Source organism: Atheta coriaria, unplaced genomic scaffold (assembly GCF_025399875.1).
Source record: "Atheta coriaria isolate IRGN ID8LTWV9N9 unplaced genomic scaffold, Caltech_Dcor_3.1 hic_scaffold_3_pilon, whole genome shotgun sequence".
Lineage (NCBI taxonomy): Eukaryota > Metazoa > Arthropoda > Insecta > Coleoptera > Staphylinidae > Dalotia > Dalotia coriaria.
Window position 1 is genome coordinate 2,378,745 of NW_027045445.1, and position 24,726 is coordinate 2,403,470.

General features: G+C 37.8%; 2 protein-coding genes across 4 annotated transcripts; both read left to right on the top strand.

Annotated features, from left to right (window-relative positions):
* The first annotated feature begins 1,423 nt into the window (after window positions 1-1,423).
* Window positions 1,424-24,710, top strand: LOC135789854 (guanylate cyclase 32E). 3 transcript variants are annotated; one of them, XM_065299916.1, is made up of 23 exons: window positions 1,424-1,848; window positions 5,526-5,636; window positions 7,525-7,894; window positions 10,603-10,725; window positions 11,465-11,669; window positions 12,168-12,245; window positions 15,086-15,336; window positions 15,715-15,860; window positions 16,091-16,292; window positions 18,139-18,229; window positions 18,329-18,519; window positions 18,852-19,028; window positions 19,084-19,188; window positions 19,246-19,317; window positions 20,640-20,817; window positions 21,581-21,794; window positions 21,952-22,086; window positions 22,206-22,318; window positions 22,433-22,584; window positions 22,791-22,889; window positions 22,980-23,124; window positions 23,361-23,459; window positions 23,523-24,710. In XM_065299916.1, the coding sequence occupies exons 2-23, from the start codon at window positions 5,575-5,577 to the stop codon at window positions 24,326-24,328; spliced, it is 4,014 nt and encodes a 1,337-aa protein (XP_065155988.1). In that variant the 5' UTR covers window positions 1,424-1,848; window positions 5,526-5,574; the 3' UTR covers window positions 24,329-24,710. The 3 variants fall into 3 exon arrangements, with proteins under 3 accessions (XP_065155988.1, XP_065155990.1, XP_065155989.1); XM_065299918.1 differs by lacking the exon at window positions 10,603-10,725; XM_065299917.1 differs by lacking the exon at window positions 5,526-5,636.
* On the top strand, window positions 16,663-18,022 carry LOC135789857 (uncharacterized). The gene is made up of 4 exons (XM_065299922.1): window positions 16,663-16,846; window positions 17,074-17,302; window positions 17,422-17,646; window positions 17,704-18,022. Exons 1-4 carry the CDS (start codon window positions 16,793-16,795, stop codon window positions 17,904-17,906), a joined length of 711 nt encoding a protein of 236 aa, XP_065155994.1. The 5' UTR covers window positions 16,663-16,792; the 3' UTR covers window positions 17,907-18,022.
* Window positions 24,711-24,726: the final 16 nt, after the last annotated feature.

A 24,726-nucleotide genomic window follows, 5' to 3' on the forward strand; every position in this document is an offset into this window, starting at 1 on the left:
TAGCCTGCCATCTGTACGTTGGTTCTAAAACAGTTTTTAACATTCAATTGTCCTTGAAATTACTATTCAAAGTTTTAAGATCTTCATGACATTCAAAATAGAATTCACAACCTTGTAACATCTTTCTATGCTTTGAAATATACTAAATCGGAACATGAAGAGCCATCTGTACGGAAGTGCTATAGGCACTTTTCAACGTTCAATTGTCCTTGAAAATATTATCCACAACAGTTTTCTTCATGTTGGTCTGTGTATTTTGTAAAGTTGCCTATGTTAAAGTATCACTAAATCTTTTCTTGACTTATTTCAGTTTTCAATCAACATTGAATTAAAATAACCACTATGATTTATGAACGTACAAAGTCATAAATTGTATCTAATGCCACTATAAGAAAAGGAGTGCATGAACATCCTGAAAACCATGCTCGTCCGCATAAACCGAACATCGACTATAGCTATACATTAAACACGTAATGGCAGCGGCCTATAAAACTAACTATAGCGTTTGGAAAATGATGTATGAGGTATGATGTATGAGAACATTCACCTCATTTGAATATTTTTCTTGCAGTTTTTTTGCATAAATTCAAATTAGGAAATGTTTTAAAGGTGCTTTATTGATTATTTATACTTGCATATATTTAGTATGTTCGATTGTTTGAAACGTTGAGTATACAATGAAAGCAATTTACAGTGATTCTTTTTGAAAATCGCATTTCTATATTACTTGCTAAAAATAATATTGTTGTGGACCGAATTTAATCTAGAAAACATTTTGACGAAATTCATGAAACTTTTTTCAGCAAATGTTAAAATTTAATTGCGTTTCTGTTTAATCACAACTCTAATTACTCCTCTGAACATTTAATAATAAATTTTGCAAATTATGCACTTCATATTCATATGCGCGCACTTCAATCATAGAATTCTGTGCATCAATGTCATAATTACAATTATGCAAATGAGGAAAGGTGAACAACAGTGGATGCATTTGTCTGGTAGCATGTTTAATTCAACAATAGTGAACAATTATATTACTAATCAATATATATTATGAATTATATAAAAATATATTAATCACTTACTATAAAATATTCATTATAAAATTAGTAAATTTCATGTAGAATTATTCAGCAAAAAATTACCATAATTGCCGGCACGCAACAATAGCTCAAATAAAACAAGAAAAGTTACAAGTTTGATCTTTACAGACAATTCTCTCTTTGTTATTTAAATCTTAAAACATGTTGCGTTCTAAACTCTGTAGTATTGTAAATCAATGAGTTGATATTTTGTTAGTAAACATTGTAGCAACAAATATCTGCCTAGAGTCACCTAGAGCAGAAGATCAGTCGTGGACAATCCACACAGTCGACGCTATACGCTCGCCCGTCGTGACGCGCGCTCAGTCGCGGTGCGAACGCGGCGCGATTTTGACCGTTCGCGCTCGCGTTTCCAGTCTTCCACGTTTTCCTTTCCGGCATCCACTCGGTTTTCCGCGTGCGTTTATTATTAGTATATGTACGCCGGTTAACGTATCGCGACGCTTATACACACAAATTTTTCGCCGTGCGTATGTTGTTTATTTTAATTTGTCACTGATAGCGTTTTATTGTGTTGAATGTAAGATCGCATAATTTCGCAAAAAGTATGCCGTTACGATAAACAAAATAGGCGCGCTTCCGTTCGATTGGCACTACACACGCGGCCAACGTTCACGAATGAGTTTAATTTGATAATCATAAAACGAAAGTATTAATGACAATAAACTTTAAACTTAACTTTTGAGTGGCGTGTGTTTCAAACATTTAAAAGTTACTGTTTTCAATGTATGGATGTAAAATAAAGGTGAGTTACAGTTTCTAATATTTACTTGAATTGGATTAAATTTGCCTTGAGTTATTTGACTTCCTGTCATTAAGTATAATATCCTCTGAGTTTATTTACTCATGCTTAATTCATCGATTTCGACATACTACGTTTAAATCTAAAAAAACTAATTTTAAATTTAACGTTTCTAGAGTTAAAAAATTGATTTATCTGTAGCAATATGTCGTTTGACATTTCATGGTTTGATGAGAAAATTATTTCGCCATTCTAATTTAAATAAATGTGTCAACATGCGTTTTATTACGATATTTATTTTACTTTAGATTTTATCAAAATAATTAACTTTTATTGAAGCTTGTAGTTTTATAAACATTTTTTTGTTAAACATAAGTAATTTTTCTAATACCGGCTGTTTAAACAAATTATGATATAAAAATAATATTTATTTTATTGAATAATCATTCATATTTATATAAATATCATGAATGAACAACGAAACAGTTCATACGTTTGCGTAGAATGCCAGAGCCGAAACGATCCGCCCAAAGCGATTGAAGCCATCTGAACAATCCGAATAAAACGGTCCGAACGGTCTGTTGGTTATCATGAAATGTAATGAAGAAAGTGAATAGAAGGTAGGAATAATAGACTGGTCCGGCCAGCTCAAAGCGGGACTCGATATATGAAATGCAAAAAAGGCGACTAAAACTTAGATTATATGGAATTGATCATTGACAAAAAAAAGTTTTAAAAGGAGCTAATCCGATTTTCATCCGCATGAAATCTAAAACATTACGATAGCGTGCGAGCGAAAAACGAAAGATGTCGACCGGAAAAGGTTCGGATTTAATTAAACATTACCATATATCTAGTCAATTTGATTCGACGCTTCCTCGTTTCCTTTCTTTTCGCGTCGATGAAAATCGACGCCGTAAAACGAGACGTCAATTTCTACTCTTGAACAATTTGCCACATGTACAAATTATCTGCTTCAAACAAAATTCATGACGAATACGTTTCAATTTACTCCGTAATTATAACCGACTCGCACATCTCAATTAATCAAAATTAAACTGCTGAATTTAATTAAATTGCTTGCGGTGTATGCACCTCATATGCACACAGTATGCATCCGAGTTTACTAATAACAAGCAAATGGTCAAAAACTAATTGAAATTTAAATGTTTTCGGTCCGATAAATATTAGTTTAAATATTTAAACCATTATTATACATAACTGAAGCTGAATTTTCATATTTAATGAAATTTTCGAACGCTTGTTCAATTCAGTTAACTATCTAAATTATTTATAGAGACGCAGGTAAATGTTAGAGGTGTGAACGAACTGTGAGAAACAATTGTGTTAGGTCGTGAAGATAGAAATTGCAACTTGACGACACGGCAATTGAATTCAAAGCACCTTTTTATTAAAATTTTATTTTTCTTGCTTCCAGCAGACTATTTAGTTTTTTAGTTAAGCATGAAAAACTACAATCAAAATGTGTTTAATCCCTAAAAAATTGCAACCTGGCCAATGTAATCATAAATCAATGCGATACATTTCCACGTATATTGGATTAATTTCCATTCCCTAACTGAACTGTCAGTTCAATTTTGATATCAACACGGAGTGAAGTTTGATTTCACGCAAAGCGATACGTCATTAGCGTTTTCCGCTTTGATAGAATTGCAATGATACAACCAGAAATTATTAAAAAATATAAGCAGAATTGTACATCTCAAAAAAATTTGATTCAAATTAAACACTTTTTGTTTTGTTTTGTAATTTGGCGTCAACGTACTTAAAAATAGTTTAATTGCGTCATTAGTTTGTAGTCTTTTTTAGCTACTTTAGAATGGCAATTCTGAATAGTGGAATTGCCAGAGGAAATCGATGAACGAGTTTTTAACTGTTTTACGTTTTACTCTCTAAACAAATCGAATAAATTCATTAATCATCCGCTCGCACACTCAAATATCAAATTCAGGGCAAAATTTAAAACGTCATTAATCTTAAACACACTTGTAAAATTTCTATTTATTTATGGTTAAGTAAATGTCTCTTTTAATTTGATTACAGTTCACACAAGGATTATTTCGCAGCAGCGAAAAATCCACGGTGCAATAAAAGGTTTTACAGCCGAACAAAATTCAGCCATGCGCGGTGCTTACTTCCAGCACTACACTAATTGTATACAATAACATTCAGCAGCATGTGAGCGGCGGCTGTGGATTTTAAAATTCGTATTACGTGCGAGCACATGACAAACACCACAATGCAAAATAGAGCAGCGAAAAACTCGAGCTCGATTACAAAACGTGTAATCTATTTATGTCGCGCCCGCATATTCGTAAATATCATGGGGGTGTTTTGACTGCGAATGTTTTCAAAAACGTTTGCTAGATTCGTAAATTGATACGACTTTTCGTTAAATTCGTTTTTTTTTTTCTCGTTATAATACCCATGTTCCAAATATACCGTAATTATAAAGTGGCTTTTATGCGGGTGTTCGTTTTGTGTTTCTGATTAACGTTTTCTAATTAACAGTCGAGCAGCTTAATTAATATAATTCTGAACTAAAAGCAATGGATTCAAATATCTCAAATTTGAATGCAAATATCTCAATTAGTCATCTACTTCATCCAATAAACCGAAGTTACGCACTTCATTGTACGTAACATGTTATCCCTCATCAAATATTATTCACCGTATGGTGAATACTAAGCCTACAAAGAGATGAAACGCATCACATAGCGCTCCGCAAAGAGATTAAACATGATACACAAATGTTTAGTGAGAAACATGTTGCATGTAACATTTCCAAGCATTATTTATGTATGCAACTTCATCGAATCCATTATACGTCAAATAATCTCGCTTGGAATTCCGATCAATATGTTCCTATTTGAAAGTATGACCGTGTAATTAATGTAGTTAGTGCTGAAATTATCGGAACTGCATTCTCGCAATGGGAAACAGGAAATTGAACCGATGCAATGCGAACCACGATTGACCACAATGAGCTTAACGCATATTCCAAGCTCTCTCGTCTCGGAATTTTGGTGTTGAGGAATTACTACCTCTTGAAACGTTGCGAAGTGCAATATTATGTAACATACGAGTAGGTTGATTTGACACATGTATTAACTGAATATATACACATCTTGGATGTGCTTAAATTACTATGTTCGTTAATTACATATGCCTCGCTATGAAACAGAAGAAGATATTACCGACACAGATGCTAACCTATCCTGAGTATTTTCTGGCAAAAGGTCAAGTATTGTATAATATTGATAATATTTAGCTGTTTGGGATAAAAGCTTTTTTTGTTGAAAACTAATCCTGTACGTTTATCATATTGATAGAGTACAATTTTTTTTCTGCCCGGAGGAAAGAAAAAACAAGCCAATAATTATGCATTGTTTATGAACATCCGTTAATCTTCGAAACTAGCTTGTTTTCGCGATTCCCCCATTCGGAATATTTATATGTCGCGTCCATAAAACGATTTCAAGGTTCCGGACGAAACTTTATTCGCGCCTGCAACGCAACCCCTACATTATATGATATTATAACGTGCAGGGCAGAGACTAATATATATGTGACCTTGAATATCTTTGAAAAATCTGACGTTTACGACTCGCCCTTCGTTCATGTGTCACGCCTGCTTAGATTTTTATGTTTCTTTTCAGGCCGGAACATGAGAGCGTATGCAGATTGCTTTTATTCGCGCGATGCTGGATGCAAAACGGAAGAATATTTTCCCAACATGTCGGGGTGAATAAACTGGAAACTTGGTCTTGGTCAGTGTTTTTTGTTCACCGATCGTTTGACGGCTGGTCGTGCGTTAAGAAAAACGAAACAGAACCGTCTTAACACAATTTTGAAAAGTTTTTCGTTGTCGTACTTCCTACATTCATTGATTTAGACTTTGACCACATTGAAGAATTTATCTATGAACCCAAAGAAAACAAAAACACCAAACTCCCAACCTACCCTATTCTCTAGTCATGAAAAACGACACGCATCTCCTATCGAGGGCGCTAGGGAAGATGATGTCGTTGATGTTTTACGATACATTTGTAGGTCGTAAAAAGTCTCTGACGCAAAATGGCAGCAAGTTGAGTTTTGCCGATACGCCGATGAAGACTGGCAGGAACTTTGTACGAACTTTGAAGCAGGCTCCACGCGCGCCAAATACATGAGTGATAAAACGGAAACAAAAGAAACACATGGAAAGTGAACTCACAATCAAACCAACCATTTGTGGTTTAAGAGACTAAGGGATGAGTTTGTAATTCAATCACATTTGGTTTTATTATGAGAGTTTATTAACGATTTGTTTGTTTTCTCGATTTTACATCATTGAATTATAAAATTGATCTTTGTCTTTATTCAAACCTGCTTTGAGGGTGGCTGACACGTTTTTACTTTCTTATATCGTACCAAAAGAAAATATACGGAAAAAAGTATTGATGACGGTGCATTAAGTGCACTCCTGCTGGGCATCTGAGTGAAATCTCGACGTGTCCTGTTGCGTTTCACCGAGGTAGGTCTTGTCAGCGACAAGGCGGCGCAAAATGTCCTGGCGCGCATTCCGAGAACTAATGCGCACCCACTACCAGACAAGGGTTAAACCCCAAGTCTAGTATAGCTACTTGGCGTACCCTCAATTAAGAAACCGTTTGCGGATGGCGGTGACGACGTAAGAATGTTATGGCCACATATTTCGTTCAAGGTGTTTCATACTGTGAGCTAAGTGTTGTATAAGTAAAGTTCTTTATGCAACTCCACCTTTGATGTGGTATATTAATGTATGAAATGATTGATTGATTCCATAACTGGTTTCTTATTGAAATGAAATCAATCAAAATCTCAGTTAGACGCAATTCAGGAAGTGAAAATCTTTGGAAACGTCAAAACGCCAAACGCAACTGTTAACTGAATTAAACCAATCGAGGCACACAGTTTGGACACTAATGGAATAATAATAGCTAGTGGGTAGTTACGTCTGGAACTTTTGATGGATCCGTTATGCTGTTTTATGAACCAGAATTAAAGAAATCATAAAGTTTCTTGTAATAATTAACGCAGTGAGAAAAACAATACCACAAAAGTTGATATATAATAAAAATAGACTTTTTACTGTTGTAGTTGTATATTGCCTCAGAACATTACAAAGAACTCGGTGAACATTGACGAATTGCTATATCCCAGTGACAAATGCGTGTGCAAGAAGGACACGACGCATGAAACATCAGATCTGCGAATGTGACTCGAAACGACGTCGTGATGTAAGCTTGCGAGCTTCCGTCTCTATTTAAACATGGCGAATGTTATAGAGCAGGATGTAAATGCTTCACAGCGCCACACAAAACGGCGACTGTTTCGCACCGTCCGCAAAGCGAACGAAGATATAAAGAAACACATACGAGTATATGCGTCGTAGAGTCGTGCCGGAATTGGGCAACGGCAGAAAGGAAGGATCGCGTTAGGTCGTGCACTCGTATATTAAACAATAGTGCTTGTTTTATGTCGAAATGGAAAACGTGTGCGTTTCACATTTTCCGGAACATTATACCGCAAATATTTTAACTGTAATCAACTTACGTTTGGAAATATACTACAATATAATAACAAAATTGTATTTTAAAACATAAATATGTACAATATTTTTATTTCTATTCGCAGTGAAATGTGGATCCTGGTCCAGTTGATAACTCTAACCCCGTTGATCGCCCCTTCAGTATGCAAAGTATTCACAATGGGTTACCTCACCGGCTCGCAACGTCTGCCCGACGACAAGGAATACCAACGGCATGGACTCACTATCTCCGGCGCAATTTCCCTCGCAGTCGAAGAGGTAAACGCCGGCGAGCTAGGACGCCGTGGTCACAAACTAGAGTTCATCATCGCGGAGACCTATGGCAAGGAAAAAATCAGCGTTGCTCAAACTGCAGAATTGTGGAGGAAAAACGTCTCCGTCTACATTGGACCTCAAGAATACTGCGAGCATGAAGCTTACATGGCTGCATCATTTAACCTACCAATGATTTCATATGTAAGTATGTGATTATATTCGTATTACATGCATTTCCAACGAAAATATTTAATATCAAACAATTTTTATTTTAATAAATATGTTTACTATGCGAAGGATTTATTTAATACGAAGTAAATATACCGGCTGATATTGTTTCTGTGTTTACTAACTTCTTGGTATTTTGCTCGTACATTCTTGACTTTTTAGAATTATTAAATATCAGAGAAGAGTTGCTTCAGAGAAGCGAACACGACAATATGTTTATGAGGAAAAGTATTTTTGTAATAAAGCTTGTTTAGCATTCTGCGTACTTTATTATTGGTTTATGGTAAATATTAAATATTTCATTATTTTCTATTAAATTGCCACAGTGTATTATACAAGAAACAAAAAATGGTGAAGGCGCCGTTTTTCTTTATTTTTACTTTATTTTTATTCTTGGAATTTGATATCATGAACGAAACATAATACACTCTATACGTTGACGTATACGTATACATTTAGATTAAATCTTTGACTTTTTCCTACTCCAAATGATAACTCAAAGTAGAAGTAGAAAAAGCTCGCATGGGAAAGTTGTCCAAGCGCAAATAAAAGTGGTCATCAACGAAATCACCTAATTTATGATCTGTTGCGTTCGTTCACGTACATAAATCACGTCGCGCCTTGTAATAATTCCATCGAGTTATCGCCGTGTCGATGATTTTCTCTCGTTGTGCCGTTTAAACGCCACCAGCACGCGCCCCAGCGCGCGACCATTATGCCGCCACCGACCTCCAACGGGTCGACAATGAGCGCACGCCGAATGTAATATTAATGCCGCAGCGTTTGAGCGTCAATAAAGTGCCCAAATATGCTACGGTTGAATTCTTCATTGCTCCCGTGATATTTGCAATGCTCAGCTTCACTTTTCGTTTAATTTCATTCGAGCGTAAGTTTGGAAATTGCTACTTTGATAATAAAAAAATACTTGCTCGCAAAATTACCTTTACAATAATTTCGAACAAATTAATTTATATAAATTTCCGCTTGTACCTTTGACATTTTTACTTAGTGTTGAATTAATGCGATGAATAGAAACGTCTCGATCATAAAAAAAACGTTCATTAAAAACCTCAAAGTTGCCCTCCTGTCGACGGGGTGTTTTTATGGGTTGAAGTTTGAACTCGGCACACGTTCACAGCGAGCTTCGGCGTTCAGAACGTGAATGCCATTCGGTAATTTCGTACATTTTCGTACATCGTATACACTTTTTCTGACCGCCGATAAAGGGGCGAAGGCGATAAGAACACATTATGTGCACGCAATGCTTAACTTCTCCACTTCCCAACGCGTCTGACTTTGCCTTCAACTTGAAAGTTTCGCCAGGGCAGCAGCCAAAAAGAAGGTTGCACGTGGACACATCTACGTGGCGATTGTTCCGAAACGCGATATTGTAATATATTTCAAGCTAAAAGGTGGAAGGGACGAAATTCCAAACACAATGTTCGCATTAACACATGTCAAGACCGGACAATACAAATTTACTTTAATATCATGATGTGTGTCTAACATGATCGTTTTTTCGAACAACCAGCAACAAATCGGGACATATCCGGGGTTATTTGATTGAAAATCTATATCACTGAATATTTTATGAAATTTGACCTACTAAAACCAACTATCAAAACCACTATCAAATCAACAAAAATTTAGCTAGAAAAAATCAAATTGTTTGTAGAGTTATGTGACTAATTTGTGTAACATTAAAGTTAACGTATAATCAGCGTACTAGTTGAAACCATTGAACTTGGCAAGCAGAGGGTTCGTTGAGTTCATTCCTCACCACAATGTGTGTACAGTGTTTCACTACCCGAACGCACCCTAAGTTCACAAGCCCGTGCGACACAAATTTACTACGAATGGGAACTTTAAAACCGAGCGTCAAGTGCAGCTACCATAATACTAAATAAGACTATGTTTAGAACCTTTAGAAGCAAAGTAACTTTACGCTATGTTTCTTGGTAAAGAATGTTACGAAAATAATCAGATTGTGCTATCTGGAACTAAATAAATATTGCTTAGATACATTTTTCATGAAAATTACTTTTTTACGTGAAATATAAAGTTTTCTGGCACAAAAATCGCTCTAAATTGCCAACGCTTAGCTTTCAAGGATTAAATGTAGCGTTATAAACAATCTATTGTTCAGCAATGATGCAAACAACGATAATAAATTTTAAAACCAATCGAAGGTATTGTTTGTTTTATTTTATTTTATTTTGAAACAATCGATGCAGAAATACGCAAACTGAGAGCGACTTAAGTTGCACGAGGAAAATAATTGACTGAGACTTTAAGAAGTAAATTCTTTCCTGATATGCTTTACATATAAAATATTCATAAATATGAATCTAGTCTACCAACACCAAGCAAATAAAATATGAATTAGTAAATTTCCGAAAAGATTGCGCACCATTTTAATCCAATTGAAAGCTTCATGTTGCGCTACTTCAGCAATTAATTATCCATCATTTTGTTGCGCATCGTTCTTTTCCGCGTACGACTCGCATTTGTATTATTTGCGTTGTTCATTTTATTGTGACACTTGATTTATCGCGTTTCATTTGCATTCGTTCGCAGGCAGAAGTCATTAAATACATATTTGTTTTATTATGTTCAACGGTAATATGAGCACAACACACAAATGGGTGATTAACATTTGTGCCTTTTTTGTGACATTGCAGTTTTGCACGGTCAACGAAACTTCGGACAAGAGCAAATATCCGACTTTCGCACGAACGCGACCACCGATCACGCAAATCTCCAAGTCGGTTGCATCTGTGCTCACATACTTCAACTGGACGAGTGTAAGTTTTAGTGTTTTATGTCGCATTTTCATATTTATTCGTGCGTGTCCCTGTGCCCTTGTGCCTTTATGCCCTTCTACCCTTGGCCTTGAATCGCCCAAACATTCCCGAATAAAATTTATGCTTTGTTTGCGAAAGTTCATTCATCTCAGTGTTGTTTCATTCACGCTTGTTCCGTGCCACTGGTTCATAAGCTGGAAATTCGAAAAGAGCTGCTTTAAGCAGGCCATAAATAAATCTAATGTGAAAACACCAGATTCTAATTTGCAAAGTCAAAAAGGAGTCTGGGAATGAAAAAAATCGGACTTCTTGCAAATTTATTCGCATCGTTTCTTAGAAATATCACAGTCGTAGCAAAATCTTTTGTGTTAGCGGGTAACATTACATTCTTGTCGTTTTAGTTTTTCAATCAGGATAGTCACTATGACTGGAAACGGCATGGAAAACAAGCAGCAAAAAGGATTGTCTTATGCTTTAGCTGGTGACAAAAAAACAAGTCTATAAATTATATTTGCATCCCATATTCATATTGTAACATTGTACCAGTTAGAATTAACGAAGTGGGTAATTTGAGGGGTTGCACTATAGTATTACTCTGGTTACAATATCCAAGAAGCGTCGATTGGCATCGCGCCCATTCTGAATTTTTCGCATTTCAATACTTCCTATGCTACAAACTGCTTCCTGCTTACTCCCGTTTATTAATTTGATTAATGCATTACATTTTTATGTTTGACAGGTGGTGCTACTCTATTTGAATTCACCAAACCCATCCGATTTTGAATACGGCAATATTGCACGAGTGATTCCCCAATATTTATCGGCGGCTGGTGTGAATGTTGTTGCAAGCAGATCCTGGAGTCAATCGTACATGCATGTCAATGGATATAACATGGAAAATCCCTTCCATCAGCTGGTAGAAGAAACTTATAAAGATACACGAAGTAAGTTAATAAAAACTCATATGTAGACAACATTTTTCTAGTAGCTGTTATCGCTAGCAGCATGATTCATTACTTTCGGATTAGGAATTGTATTGACAGCTTCAGTGAAAAACAAGGGCAAGAAAACATAAATCACAAATCCGACGACAACGTTGACAGTTTCGTGTGGAAAAAATAAAAACAGGAAACCAATTTAATAGCTATCAGAAAGTAGCATTAAAGTACTAACCAATAACTACAACGAAAAATGTAAAGAAATTTTAAGTTTCCGTAAAATAAAAATATCAATAAGTAGGTATAGGTATCATAAAACTATATGGGAATGTTGGAGCAGATGATATGGATCGTCTTTCAATGTACTCAGTAAAAACAATCCTTCTGCTCGTTGCCGAACATAAATTGATCGTATATCTTTGGGAATTTCTATAAAACTCAAGAACAAAACTTTGCACCCCCTCTTTGGTGCGTTATTTATGCCGCTTTTTGTTCGTTTTACAGTTTACGTCATCCTGGGCCATCATTACGAACACTTGGAGTTTATGGTTGCGATGGAGAAGCGGAAACTGTTTGAGAAGGGTGAGTGGAATTAGTCCGAAGTTAAGTCGATTAATCATCGAATTGTCTCAGGATATAAAGGTGTTAACGACCGCTTAAAGCTATTTACGAGCTGCGTATAGCACGTTGAGGAATACAAACTTTATTCCGTTACTAGATGGAATACTAGTAGATCTATGCACTTTTCGTTATGAATATTTTTTTTAATCTTTAATATCCGATTTAAATATTTTATCTTCTAAAAAATTGCCGTTGATTAATAATTTACAATCCGTGTCTTTCTGTCTCATATACCTAGTTTACGAAATAATCGCAATTTTCTAGGTATTGCAATTAATTTTAGCTAAAAAAATAAAGACAATATCAGAGTTTAAAAGACTCCAACTTTTAAAGTTGAATTTTAAAAACGCAGGAATTTGCATGAGATTTACTCGAAGATCCAGACGCGTTCAACCGGTCGGTATTCGTTTACAAGATAAACAGCGAAGAAAAAAAAGTTAAGAAATTGAAAAGTTTTAGCTTCATTCTTGCGTGCGAAATTTTTCCCTCACAAACGAATATAAATATTCTTTAAGAAGTTAATGCCTATTGTTATTCAAGATATCCGCATAGCACATCTGTTTGCATAGAAGCTGGTCCTGAGGGCTGAACAAGCGCGGAAGTTGTGTGGTTCGGGAAATAACCCAAACAGATAAACCAGCGGGCGCGGAAAAGAAGTCGAAATGCAAGCGAAAAAAGTTTAAAGCTTATTGAAGGCTGCGCTCTTTCATCAGATTAACCGGGCATATAATTGGATTACGTTAAGGCGCAAATGAAATCCGCATCGAAAACGAGTGCAAAGCGTCTGTGCGCGAAATGAAATGAAGGATAAGGACCTTACGCGTAATCAGTACGGAGTGAAAAGCAACGCAGAATTTATTTTAATATATTCTTAATTCAAGCAATTATGCATTGAAGGTGGTGACAGGAAGAAATGAATTTATCTAAGGGGCTGTCAACGGTTAAAAGTCGTTTAATTTAAAAGAATGAGTAGCAGTTCTTTAAACGTCTTATTATTATCATGATACATTTTCAGTCATCATAGCCGATTAGTGGAGCAGCAAGCAGAATTATACAAAAGAATAAAAGGGCACAGCTTCGCGGTGAAAAGGAGGTATCAGAGGAAGAGATATAAAGAAGGCAGATGAAAATAAACCCCGGGAAAATATATCATCTAGCCAATAGTTCATTGTGTCGATGGTTACTGTCAACGGTTTCCCTACTCTGGTTGTGAGCGCAGACGGGAAACCCGATTGCACCTCGGTGAGGATTCTGCAAACGTATCGGCATTGTATCATTGTGGTCGAACGTGAGCGTGCAAGTCATTTCGCTTCCAGTCCAACTCGCACACCAATTCGCACATATGGCCTATTTCGATATTTCGCTATTTAGGAATTTCGCTATTTGGCCATTCGACGCGTGAACGATCTATTGTCTGGGTCGGGCGCTTGTTTGGAATTGCTTGTCTACGGAAGACATAAACAAGCGTTGGTCATGAATATGAATGAAATTGCGCAATCATTGAATCATACATATTTAAATGTGTGTTTTATCTCCCTTGAGAAAATCTAAGAATATTTCTTTATTGGAGCCATAAATCCATCAGCTTTTCAGATAGAATATACGCTGATAGAATACGTATAGAAACTCCCTTTAACAGTTTAATTACGCTTTTGAAACTGTGCGTAAATTCCGAAAATGGCCTATGGCCTTTATCAACCTCCATCCATATCCAACTTCTAATCGACGCATGATTTACATATATTAAAGATGAAACATTTTGCGTACTCCATCAAACGAGCTGCGTGACATTCATGCCCAAAACATTTCGATCATGTTTGCATTGCACTGCAATCAATCAAAAATGTTTAAGCGTCCCCGAATCCGTCGTCGACGCACAAAAGTTCACGCCCAAACAAACACCAGACGCAAACAATCAAGCGATACTTACCCCTAGTGGAAATGTAGATTCCCCGACAAGATCAGAGACTGTCGCGAGACGCTCTGAATATTCATCCAGTAAGTGCAAACTAATATCACAAGTTCCATTGGCCCTCTAGGAAAGTTTCTACTTTCGGACGACACAAAGCACTCCGTTTCATGTATTTACGCGATACCAGACCGCAGCAGGAAACCCATTCGTGTCCTATATTCACGTCAAGAAAACAAACAATAAGAAAAGCAGAGGAGCATTCCACTGCATCTTCTGCGATGCGTTTCGAGAGGGTGGGTCAGAAAGTCAGTGACAAGTGGGTCGTTTTGTCGTGTCTCTGGCGTAAGCAGCTTAGAACGATAAAAAATGTTGGCTCGCTTGCTTATTCTATTATTTCGGTACGATTTGGGTGTTGGAACGTGCACACATTTGAGAATAACGATGTTTTTGCATACAATATATGCGCCGGGAGGACGTTTCATCACTGTCGCTTATCTGCGATACAAAACAACAAAAAATGCACAAAGTCCCTTTATATAAGATTTTCTTTACACATCAAATGTAACGAATATTCTCAAACGAAAACAATTTAATTTCTCGGAAAATTTGACGAGAAAAGTAAATGATGATCCTGTATAAAAGGAAGTAAACGTAACATACGGTTTAGTGGTCTGTGTATGTAGGAGATTTTAGAAAAATCCCGAAGGATGTTCCAACGTCGTCTTTTTGCGTTAGCAGAAAACCGCAGAGCACTTTGTGTGCACACATCTTGCACTTGAGTAACAAGTCTTTCAAGAAATTTTCTGTTTGCCGGAAAATGTTAAAATACACATTTTTTCTAGATTTTCTATTACTCACATGTTACCTTCTTGATTGTTTGCATTGCTAGGCGAATATTTTGTTGTCGGCGTAGACATAGATGAATACAACGAAAAGAATCCAGCAACGTATCTTCAAGGCTTCCTCACAGAAGAAGCCGACCCTTCGGCGCAGCAAGCATTCCGTCATTACTTGGGCGTCGTGCCGTCGAGTCCTGTCGGTTTTGAGAATTTTACTGTGCAAGTGAATACCTATTTGGAGAAACCGCCGTTCAATTTCTCGAATCCGCTGAATCACCTGAACGTCACCGCCGGCAAAATCGTAAGCGCTTTATTTTACTTTATGCACATTTCTTTCGACCCTCCAACAGAAAAAGCTGAACTAGTAAAAATCGGCCCGGAAAAAGGGCAAGAAGAGCTTTACGAGTAATTGTTAAACATGACCTCGTCTTGCACGTTTTCCAAAAGTGAACAACGGTAAATAAATTATTCGTAGAATGAAATTGCGCATAAAATTGTTTCATAGATGTTTTTTATGCTTTGCAGTTTGACGAAACGTTCAAGACGAGGTTTATTCTTTGTTTTATATTTATGCGCAAAGTTTATATAGTCTTTAAGATAGCTTACTGCAAAATACCTACAAAGATGTGAAAGGTGCTGTTACGTTGAGTTTTTGTTGATAATATCAATTCTCTGACAGATTGTATCGGGGGCAGCATATTTGTACGACGCTGTTCACTTATACGCCAGAGCTTTGATGCAGATTTTAGATGAAGGCGGTGACACGCGCAACGGCAGTGCTATTATTAATTGCATCAAGGGAACCCACTACAAGAGCGCGATGGGGTGAGTGGCTTTGATGTCATATTTTTTTAATTAAAGTATCGTAACATTCCGGGAAATCTGTATTTAAAATTACATTTCTGTGGCAACTTTTTTTATTTCATAACGCTGTAATCTAAAAACATATATTTTGTTTCATTCTCGGCTTGGAAAATATAAAATCTAGATGATACCAACTTATCTTCATATTTGAGATTTAATTAATTCCATGCTGCGCGTGTGTTATTACATAGATACATGGTATACATGGATGAGAACGGAGACGCCGAGGGCAACTACACGCTGATTGCCAGGAAGAGGTTGCACGTGGAGGCGGACAAAGGCGAGACCGGCGGCGGCGTCGGAGGTGGCAACAGCGGCGGCACTGCTAACGCCGGTTATGGTTTATACCCGGTCGGCGTGTTTGCACTTCGCTCAAAGGATTCGAAATTGCCGGTAAGTCGTGTGGAACTACTTTTTGTTTTTTGCACCAATTAAAATTAAGACAAATGCAATTTCATGAAAACATTTTTATGCAATTTGCATATTACATCATTACTGCGCAAATATTTAAAAAGCTAGTATTTAGATTGCGATATTAATGCTGAGCGCAGCTTTTCCGATGCAGATTTTGAATTTATTGCAGTTGCTATCGACTATATTAAATCAATTATAATTGCGAAATTAAAATTTCGTAAAATAATCGCAAAACGACTGAATAAACAAATTTGTGTGCGCCTACATTTGAAACTGCTGACCTATGGCGATTATAAACGCAATTCAATTAATATTTTTGCAGTATACGGCTTTTTGTTTATTGAATACGTTTAGTACCACTTTGCGTACTCGAAAGTGTTCATTTATTTTATGTCCATATAAATTATTCCCGGGGCTACGCAGCAATTCCAGCGTTTTATACGTGAAATAAATCTTTACATCTGAATATCTTTAGTACAATGCGTTACACAATAATGTCTTCCGTGTTGGTGCTTACCGCAGTATTGTTTGGGGTAAGTACATATTTGCTTATAGCTTATCTGCCAAATTGTTATTCCAGCTTCTCCCCGACCTGAATATCCAATGGCTGTTAAGTAACGCCGTCTCGGTTGATAATATCAAACCGAGAATACAATCTAATCCTCAATGATAACAATACATTATTGACTGCCTTGAATGTTGATATTTAGTAGATATAGCTCCAAAATAATTTATGTTTTGTTTTGGTTTGCCTTGAAAGTATGTTTTGAGTGGTCCGCCTCCTCCAGTGCTTCTAAACATCCCTGGTGTACCCACCAAGCAGGAGCTTACCGGTGTGCTAAAGACTGTTGATGAGATCTTCATTGAGTTCAAGGATATGATAAAGGTAGAGGGTAAATCAACCAATCAGGCAGTGGTGGAGGACGTCGCTCGGATGGTCCACCGCGGGGAGGAAATGCTCCAGATGATGGAGGAAAACGCTCTACTGAGTAATTTACTTTCACTCCATTTCGTTTTAATTATGTTTTAATCAAAGTTAACACCTCATTTGCATTTTCACGCGTAATCCGGAAAAGGGTCACACCGTTCACGTATTGAGCTATTTCAGAAATGCTCATGATGGAGAACGAGAACTCTGTGCAAATAAAATCTGCTCTGGGTGATACCATCAAGAAGTTAATGGAAGATTCGGCCAAGTCGATGAGTGGATGCAATCTAAAAGTAAAGAAGGATATTAAAACTAGTTCAGAGCACGTGAATGAAATTGCTGGTAACGCTGCTGAAAAGGGACAGAAATTGATGGAGCAATTGTCCAATTGCACTAAAAAGAATGGTAATGCGAATGTTTCCTAAACTAAGCAAAATGAATTATTGCATGATGTATTTTTAGGACTTCTTACACTAACGTGCACAAAAAATATTATAACCAACGACGTATATCCATTGAAAATTCAATTGCTGGAAGCATTCCAGGCGCACAAAGGCGGGCATCTGAAAGCGATCGAGATCAAGAATTATGCCGACGACTGTGTGCATCATGTTATCTCTGACTGTCGTTCGAAACTGGAAGATATTCTCAAAGAGATTCGATAGTTTGCACTTCAGAAATGCAGAATACAGATCGGATGTTGCATTACTAAAGCTCATCCATGCATAAAACACGAATAAAGAAAACGAAACACAATGTAATAATAAAATCGAAAATATTCATAAAGGAATTAAACTGTTTTTTTATTTTATTTATACCCATTTAAAAGTACTATTATTCACCTGTTCAAATAAGTTGCAAAAGTCTAATAATAATATTGAAACTTTATTCTTACAGTTTTTGCAATTGAATGATAAAATCGATTGGATGAATGGTAAACCCCCTATTGCAGTGCCACCGTGTGGTTTTCGAGGTGAAAAATGCATATGTAAGTACACTTTTGATGTTATCTTCCGGAAAACGTCTGCGAATAAAAGAAATATGAGAAAAATCAAGTGCTAACGATGTCCCATTAATGTCCGCACAGCGTATACGCTTGAAATAATTTACGGCGTCGCCGGCGGCATGCTGCTGGTGGTCGCCGTCATCGGGCTGATTTTCTACCGCAACTGGCGCTACGAACAGGAGCTGGACAGTTTACTGTGGAAAGTCGACTTTCGCGATATACAAATCAACGGCGAACCCAACGCAAATGGTCTCGGCCCCAAAGTTACTAGGGTGAGTGTGGAAGACCTTACAATGAATGCTAATCAAGTTATAACGAGCTCAGAATTCAGCGTGCAAGAATTCAAAAAAGTAGAAAGTAGAATTCGCCGACAAAAAAGAATATGATTAATTAAAATGAGCAAACGCTGTTATGAAAGTTAAATGAAACTTTATTCAAACACGAAAACAAGCGTTATAATAACGTGAATGTTAGTGCAAGATAATAAAAGTAATTTAAAACGCAATGTGATATTATAAGTGAAGTGAATTTGCAAATGATGCAAAAATTACAATTACATTAAGCTGGTCGGAATAATTTGTTAATCACGCTATATTTTGTTAAGGCGCTGCATCCTTTACGGACGAGTCAAGGATCAATAAATTCGAATGCTGATTTTGACTTCCGTTATTCAAGCATTTTCACACAAATTGGCATTTATAAGGTGCGCGTCTTCGCCATCAAGAGGATTCACAAGAAGTCAATTGATATTACACGTGAAATGAAAAAGGAACTTAAAATGGTAAACAATCAACATAAAAATAGATCATATAAACAAATGCGATGTTAATTTTCAGATGCGTGATTTGCGACATGACAATTTAAATGCATTTATTGGGGCATGTACAGAACCACCAAATATTTGCATCGTGACTGAATATTGCACAAGAGGCAGTTTAAAGGTAACACTCTGCATTTAATTAAATTTGTTGACAATCAAACTGCTATATAAACTTTAGGACATATTGGAAAATGAAGACGTGAAGTTGGACAGCATGTTCATCGCGTCCTTGGTCGGCGACATATTGCGGGTGAGTTGGAGTGTTTTAATTGCTTTACTTTATTGCATCCCGAACAGGGACGGCAAACGTGTTGGCTTATAACCGCAAACGCTGCGGTTTACGTGCGGATAATAAAATTATAAATCATAACACCATGTGATATTAAATGTTCTGAAATAACTTTACGCTTATAAAATTAATCAGGGGGAATATTATTAGAGGGCGCGCAGTATTGCAATAGGGGCTGGGGAAATTCCCAACCTTTGGTCCAAACTTTTTCTTAGACAGACCTAGGAGTAAAGAGCCCCCCCTCTACCACAGAGTTGACTGCTGGACGACCTAGACACGACTGAGCGCAGGGCGCCCTATGCGCTCGCCTTTTATACCTGCCGGCGACCGGCAAAAAGGAGTGTGGGTAGGCGATGCGAACTGTGGGTACCTGTAAAATAAGAGGGATGGAAGTGTGAGTCACCCTACGCTCTCATCCTGTTGCTAATACGAATAATGTCGCAAAAGACTTTTCTATTACAATACAAATGCCGCATCATTAGTTAGATATGAAAACAGCCATTAAAATATAAACTGACTACATTTGTGGTGACATTAGGACCATATTACTTTTTATATTGGCCAATTGTGTCTTTAAAAGTCCTCCCCGCAAATGACACTCGCTCCGAGAGAAAACCTTATTGATTCCATTACTTTTATTACCAGTCTTGCTCGTTTCCTTCATTTCGTTTAACCTTGCCCTGAAACGACCCGACTCGACCGCGCTGTATTTGTGTGGCGTAGATCAGTTCCGTTACCCATGCCTCACGCCCAAATGCTTATTAAATTCGCACATATTCTTCGTCGCTCTTTTAAACGCACGTACATTAGCCATTAATCTTACGCGCCGGCCGGCGGTCGCGTTGAATACAAAAAGCTATATGACACCCTCGGACGACACTGACTATACACAAGAGCGAAATGAATGAAATAAGGAAACGAACGTGTGTAAAAACCTTAATACGCACAAATTGTTATCTATCCTCTTGTATACTTGTGTATATGTGTGTGTGCTTGTGATTGTACAGAGTTTACTGCTTCATATTTCGGTGCCAACACGCCTTCGCGCAGATTAGGTCGTTAATTAAGTTTCTATATGACATCATGACGCTTCCACGCAATTACTCTACAAAGTAGACAATTTCCTCATATTAATCGTGGCACAATTAATTCAAATTTCATTATCTCCTGTCTTGTTTTTTAAACAAGGTAGTTGGTGAGATTACTGAATAAATAAGAGGAACAAATACGAAAAGAGCACGTTTGCGCGTGTGACTTAATTTTAACGAATTAATTAATTCCAGGGGATGATTTATTTGCATGACTCGCCCGTGCGATTTCACGGCGCTCTACATACAGCGAATTGTCTGGTGGATTCACGTTGGGTTGTCAAATTGGCCGATTTTGGTCTCCGGGAATTCAAGCGAGGAGCCGAAGATCATTCCTTGAAGGATTCCAGCAGGATATTGGAAAAATGCCGCAGTACGTAATGAGTTTTATACTTTTGTTCAATTCTTTAACAAACTTTTGCTTTATATTGAAATTATTTAAATTGCTTTTTAATTTTTATTTTGTTTTATTCGGTTATAAAATTAATTCTAATTTTTTTTGCATGGTGTTGAAAATATTCATTATGAAAATTTATATAGAATATGCGCACCTGGAACAAGCTCAATTAAATAAAACATAAGAGCAATTAAAACTCGACGCTCGGAAGTTTCTGCCTTCCGCAATCGCGCTTGCCCGCCCCCAGCGTAAACTGTAAATCACCTAGTGTAAGCGGACGCACACGCGTTGTGCAAACAAGCGGCACGTCGCCGCCTCCGCGGCCCTTTCGCAAAGTGTTTGAAAAAGCGTTGCGTTGATTTACGCAACCTTGCACGATGCGTAATGTGTTCGCAATATGTTCTCACAGCAAAGGTGCGAAACGAGTGGCGTCGAGCTGCGGGCCGAGATAAATTTTAAAGCCGCTTGGTTCAACGCCTAGCGAGGATCGGAAGGATTTATATCCTCGCGGCATCTAAATACCGCGTGCTCGAAGGCATAAAACATGCGGATTTAATACCGCCACAGTCACCGCATTTTCAACGGGATACCGCTTCAGAGCTTAAATCTTAAATTCAATCATCCGGAAAGCGACATTGTCTGGAATTTACTGTGAAATGAATTTTAATTTGCAAAATTATAACATACCACGATAGAGATGGCATGAAGTAAGGTGTAATGTGAGTGTTTATGGTTTAAGCATTATTGTATCGTGCACCTGAGCTTCTCCGGGAAACAGATTCGTACATCTCAAAGGATCCACCATTGGGCACCCAGAAAGGCGACGTTTACTCGTTTGGTATAATCCTGTATGAGCTCCATAGCAGACACGGACCTTTCGGTGAGACCCCACTATCAGCAGCCGAAATACTGAATCGTGTCATACATTGCCCACCCGGCTGTCCACCGTTTAGGTAAGTTAGTTGCTCGCTGCTATCATTAAGTCCGCTCAATTGCTTTCCGGGACCCTTTCATAAGTATGCTAATTTGCAATGAGGCATAGTTGTAAAAATGTGTACTCAACGTCGCGTGGAATGCGAATGATGCGAAGTGTGTTTGTGGGTTTTGCAGGCCGCCACTGGAATCGCTCGAGCACAGTTTCGATTATGTGCTGGACTGCCTGAAGGAATGTTGGCACGAAAGTCCAGACGAACGCCCTGACTTCAAGAGCATTCGGACCAAACTTCGACCACTGCGTAAGGGAATGTGAGTGTGCAAAGTTATATGTTGAGCAAAGTGGCCTGGAAATAGATTCCTAAATTGCAAAGTTTTAATGTAACTGGACAATGCATTCTTGGGTGAAAATAAATCTTGTGTTTTATTAGGAAACCAAACATTTTTGACAATATGATGGCCATGATGGAGAAATACGCCAACAATTTAGAGGCTTTAGTAGATGAACGAACAGACCAACTACAGGAGGAAAAGAAGAAGACAGGTCTGTGCGTGATCGGGTTGGGAGTACAAAATTAATTGCATGCCGCATTTGCAATGACATGCAAATGGCTTGAATTGATTAGGATTAAACAACCCACATGTGCGTATGTTGCAGAGGCTCTACTGTACGAAATGTTGCCACGTCCGGTGGCCGAACAGTTGAAGCGTGGTAACAAAGTGGAAGCGGAGGGGTTCGACTGCGTGACAATCTATTTTAGTGATATCGTCGGATTCACAAGAATGTCAGCAGAGAGCACACCACTGCAGGTATCTATATATTCATAAACAAATAATGCTGTATTTATTATTTCGATATTGATCACCATATTGGCCGTGAGGTAATAAATCTCGAAAGTGGAAATTGGTATCTATCTGTTGACATAGTTTCCATCACTCTGATTGTTTACCGTATACATATTAGTCTGAATGTGCCTGAATCGAAACATTAACGATTTATACGCTGCTTGTTTTAGGTTGTGGATTTTTTAAACGATTTGTACACATGTTTCGATTCCATCATCGAGAATTATGATGTTTACAAAGTTGAAACCATTGGTGACGCATATATGGTGGTATGTAGTATAGAATTTCTAAAAATTCATTTGTTAAATTGTTTTGTTTGTTTTACTTCAATGAGTACATTATTAGATTTTTTATTTAAGGTAAGTGGTCTACCGATTCGCAATGATGACCAGCACGCGGCGGAGATAGCGACCATGTCTTTGCATTTACTGTCGGAAGTAAAGAATTTTACGATCAGGCATCGCACCGGCGAGAAGCTGATGCTCCGCATTGGAATACATTCAGGTAAGGCCTAATGTGTACTTTGCTGCCACGTCTCCGGATCTCATTGTTTGCTTCCTTTGGTAAAATCTTTTGTTCCTTTACGGTTCCTTCTTTTTTTTGTAGCTGCGTATTTTTAAACGAACGAAAACCTCCCGAGAAACTAGATAAAACATTTTTATGAGTTGTCCCTTTTCTCCGCCTCTTAAATCTGTGCGTAGGGTATGAAAATTTTATGCCTAACGTTGTTCTGATTCCAGGACCTGTTTGTGCCGGCGTCGTGGGGTTAAAAATGCCCCGATATTGCTTGTTCGGCGACACTGTCAATACAGCGAGCCGGATGGAATCGACCGGTGAATGTAAGCTGACCACGGACATAAACAATTGCGATATATTTGATTTTTGTTTCAATCGCTTTTCAGCGTTAAAAATCCACTGCAGCAAGCAATGTCAACATTTGCTCTCGAAGCTCGGCGGATACAATCTGATCGAACGTGGCATGGTCAGCATGAAAGGCAAGGGCGATCTACAAACGTATTTTCTCATTGGAGAGGACGAGCGGATGCGACTGCTCCGGAAAGAGGCGCGCGAACGACGCCGCGACAGATCCCACGGACGTTGTAAGCTGTTGGACAACAACGGACACATCGTACCGCGCAGTTCTCTCAAGAACAAAAACAGCATCGTTCGTAGTCCGATACCACGTTGCTCCAGCTTTGAATCACCGAAGCGTCTACGATTTGCGAGCGACGAGAACCTAGAGTCAGGACCTACACGCTCACGAAGCAACAAACATTTCGAGGATATCGACGCCAGTCCACTCAATGCGGCTGACGGAAATGTGGATAATTGCAGCGAAGCGTGGCGTACATCCAGCACATCCTGTCCGTGCATAGAGAATTTAGCAAATTCGTCGGCTACATTGGCACAGTTTCAATTATCTATGTTTGATGTGTCTGGCAGGAAAGGCTCCCGCAAAAATAGTAAAAACTTTGGTAAACACTCGAATAGCATAGGTCAGAGTGTTAGCATGGCAAACGGAGGAAGTGTACCAAGTTTACGGCACTGTCTTAGCGTGCCACGATTTCACGCCATTCAAACAATCTCTGCACCCACAAGTCCCAGAAGGAAGGACCACTTTGAGTTGTCCAAATTTCCTGAATGTGAGGACGTGTGTCCATGGGTGGACTCAACACCACTGCTTAAAGTTACCACACATAATAATTAATAATGCATGTACTATCTACTTATTATTCTTGCGAATAATTGACGAGGTCTGGACTTGCCGCAAAGTCATGTTTCAATAATACTATCCTGTCTTCAAGTCGATTTTAAGGGAAACAATTACGAACCAATTTTTAAATGTATAACCAATTTGCTGAAAAACTTGCTGTTAACTAGTTGATGCAAGAGGTCTAGTCAGAAACTGCGGTGGAGGAGAGTGCAAAGGAATGGTGATTTGATTATTGGGAGACTGATAACTCTGAGAAATTAATGTGTGATAAACCTAACAGTATATAAGCAGATTGAGATTATTGATGTGTTACTTATTCAATTTATTATTTTATGTCAATGTTGAACTTCAATATATGCAAAATATATTTATTGAATGTCAAGAAATAGTTA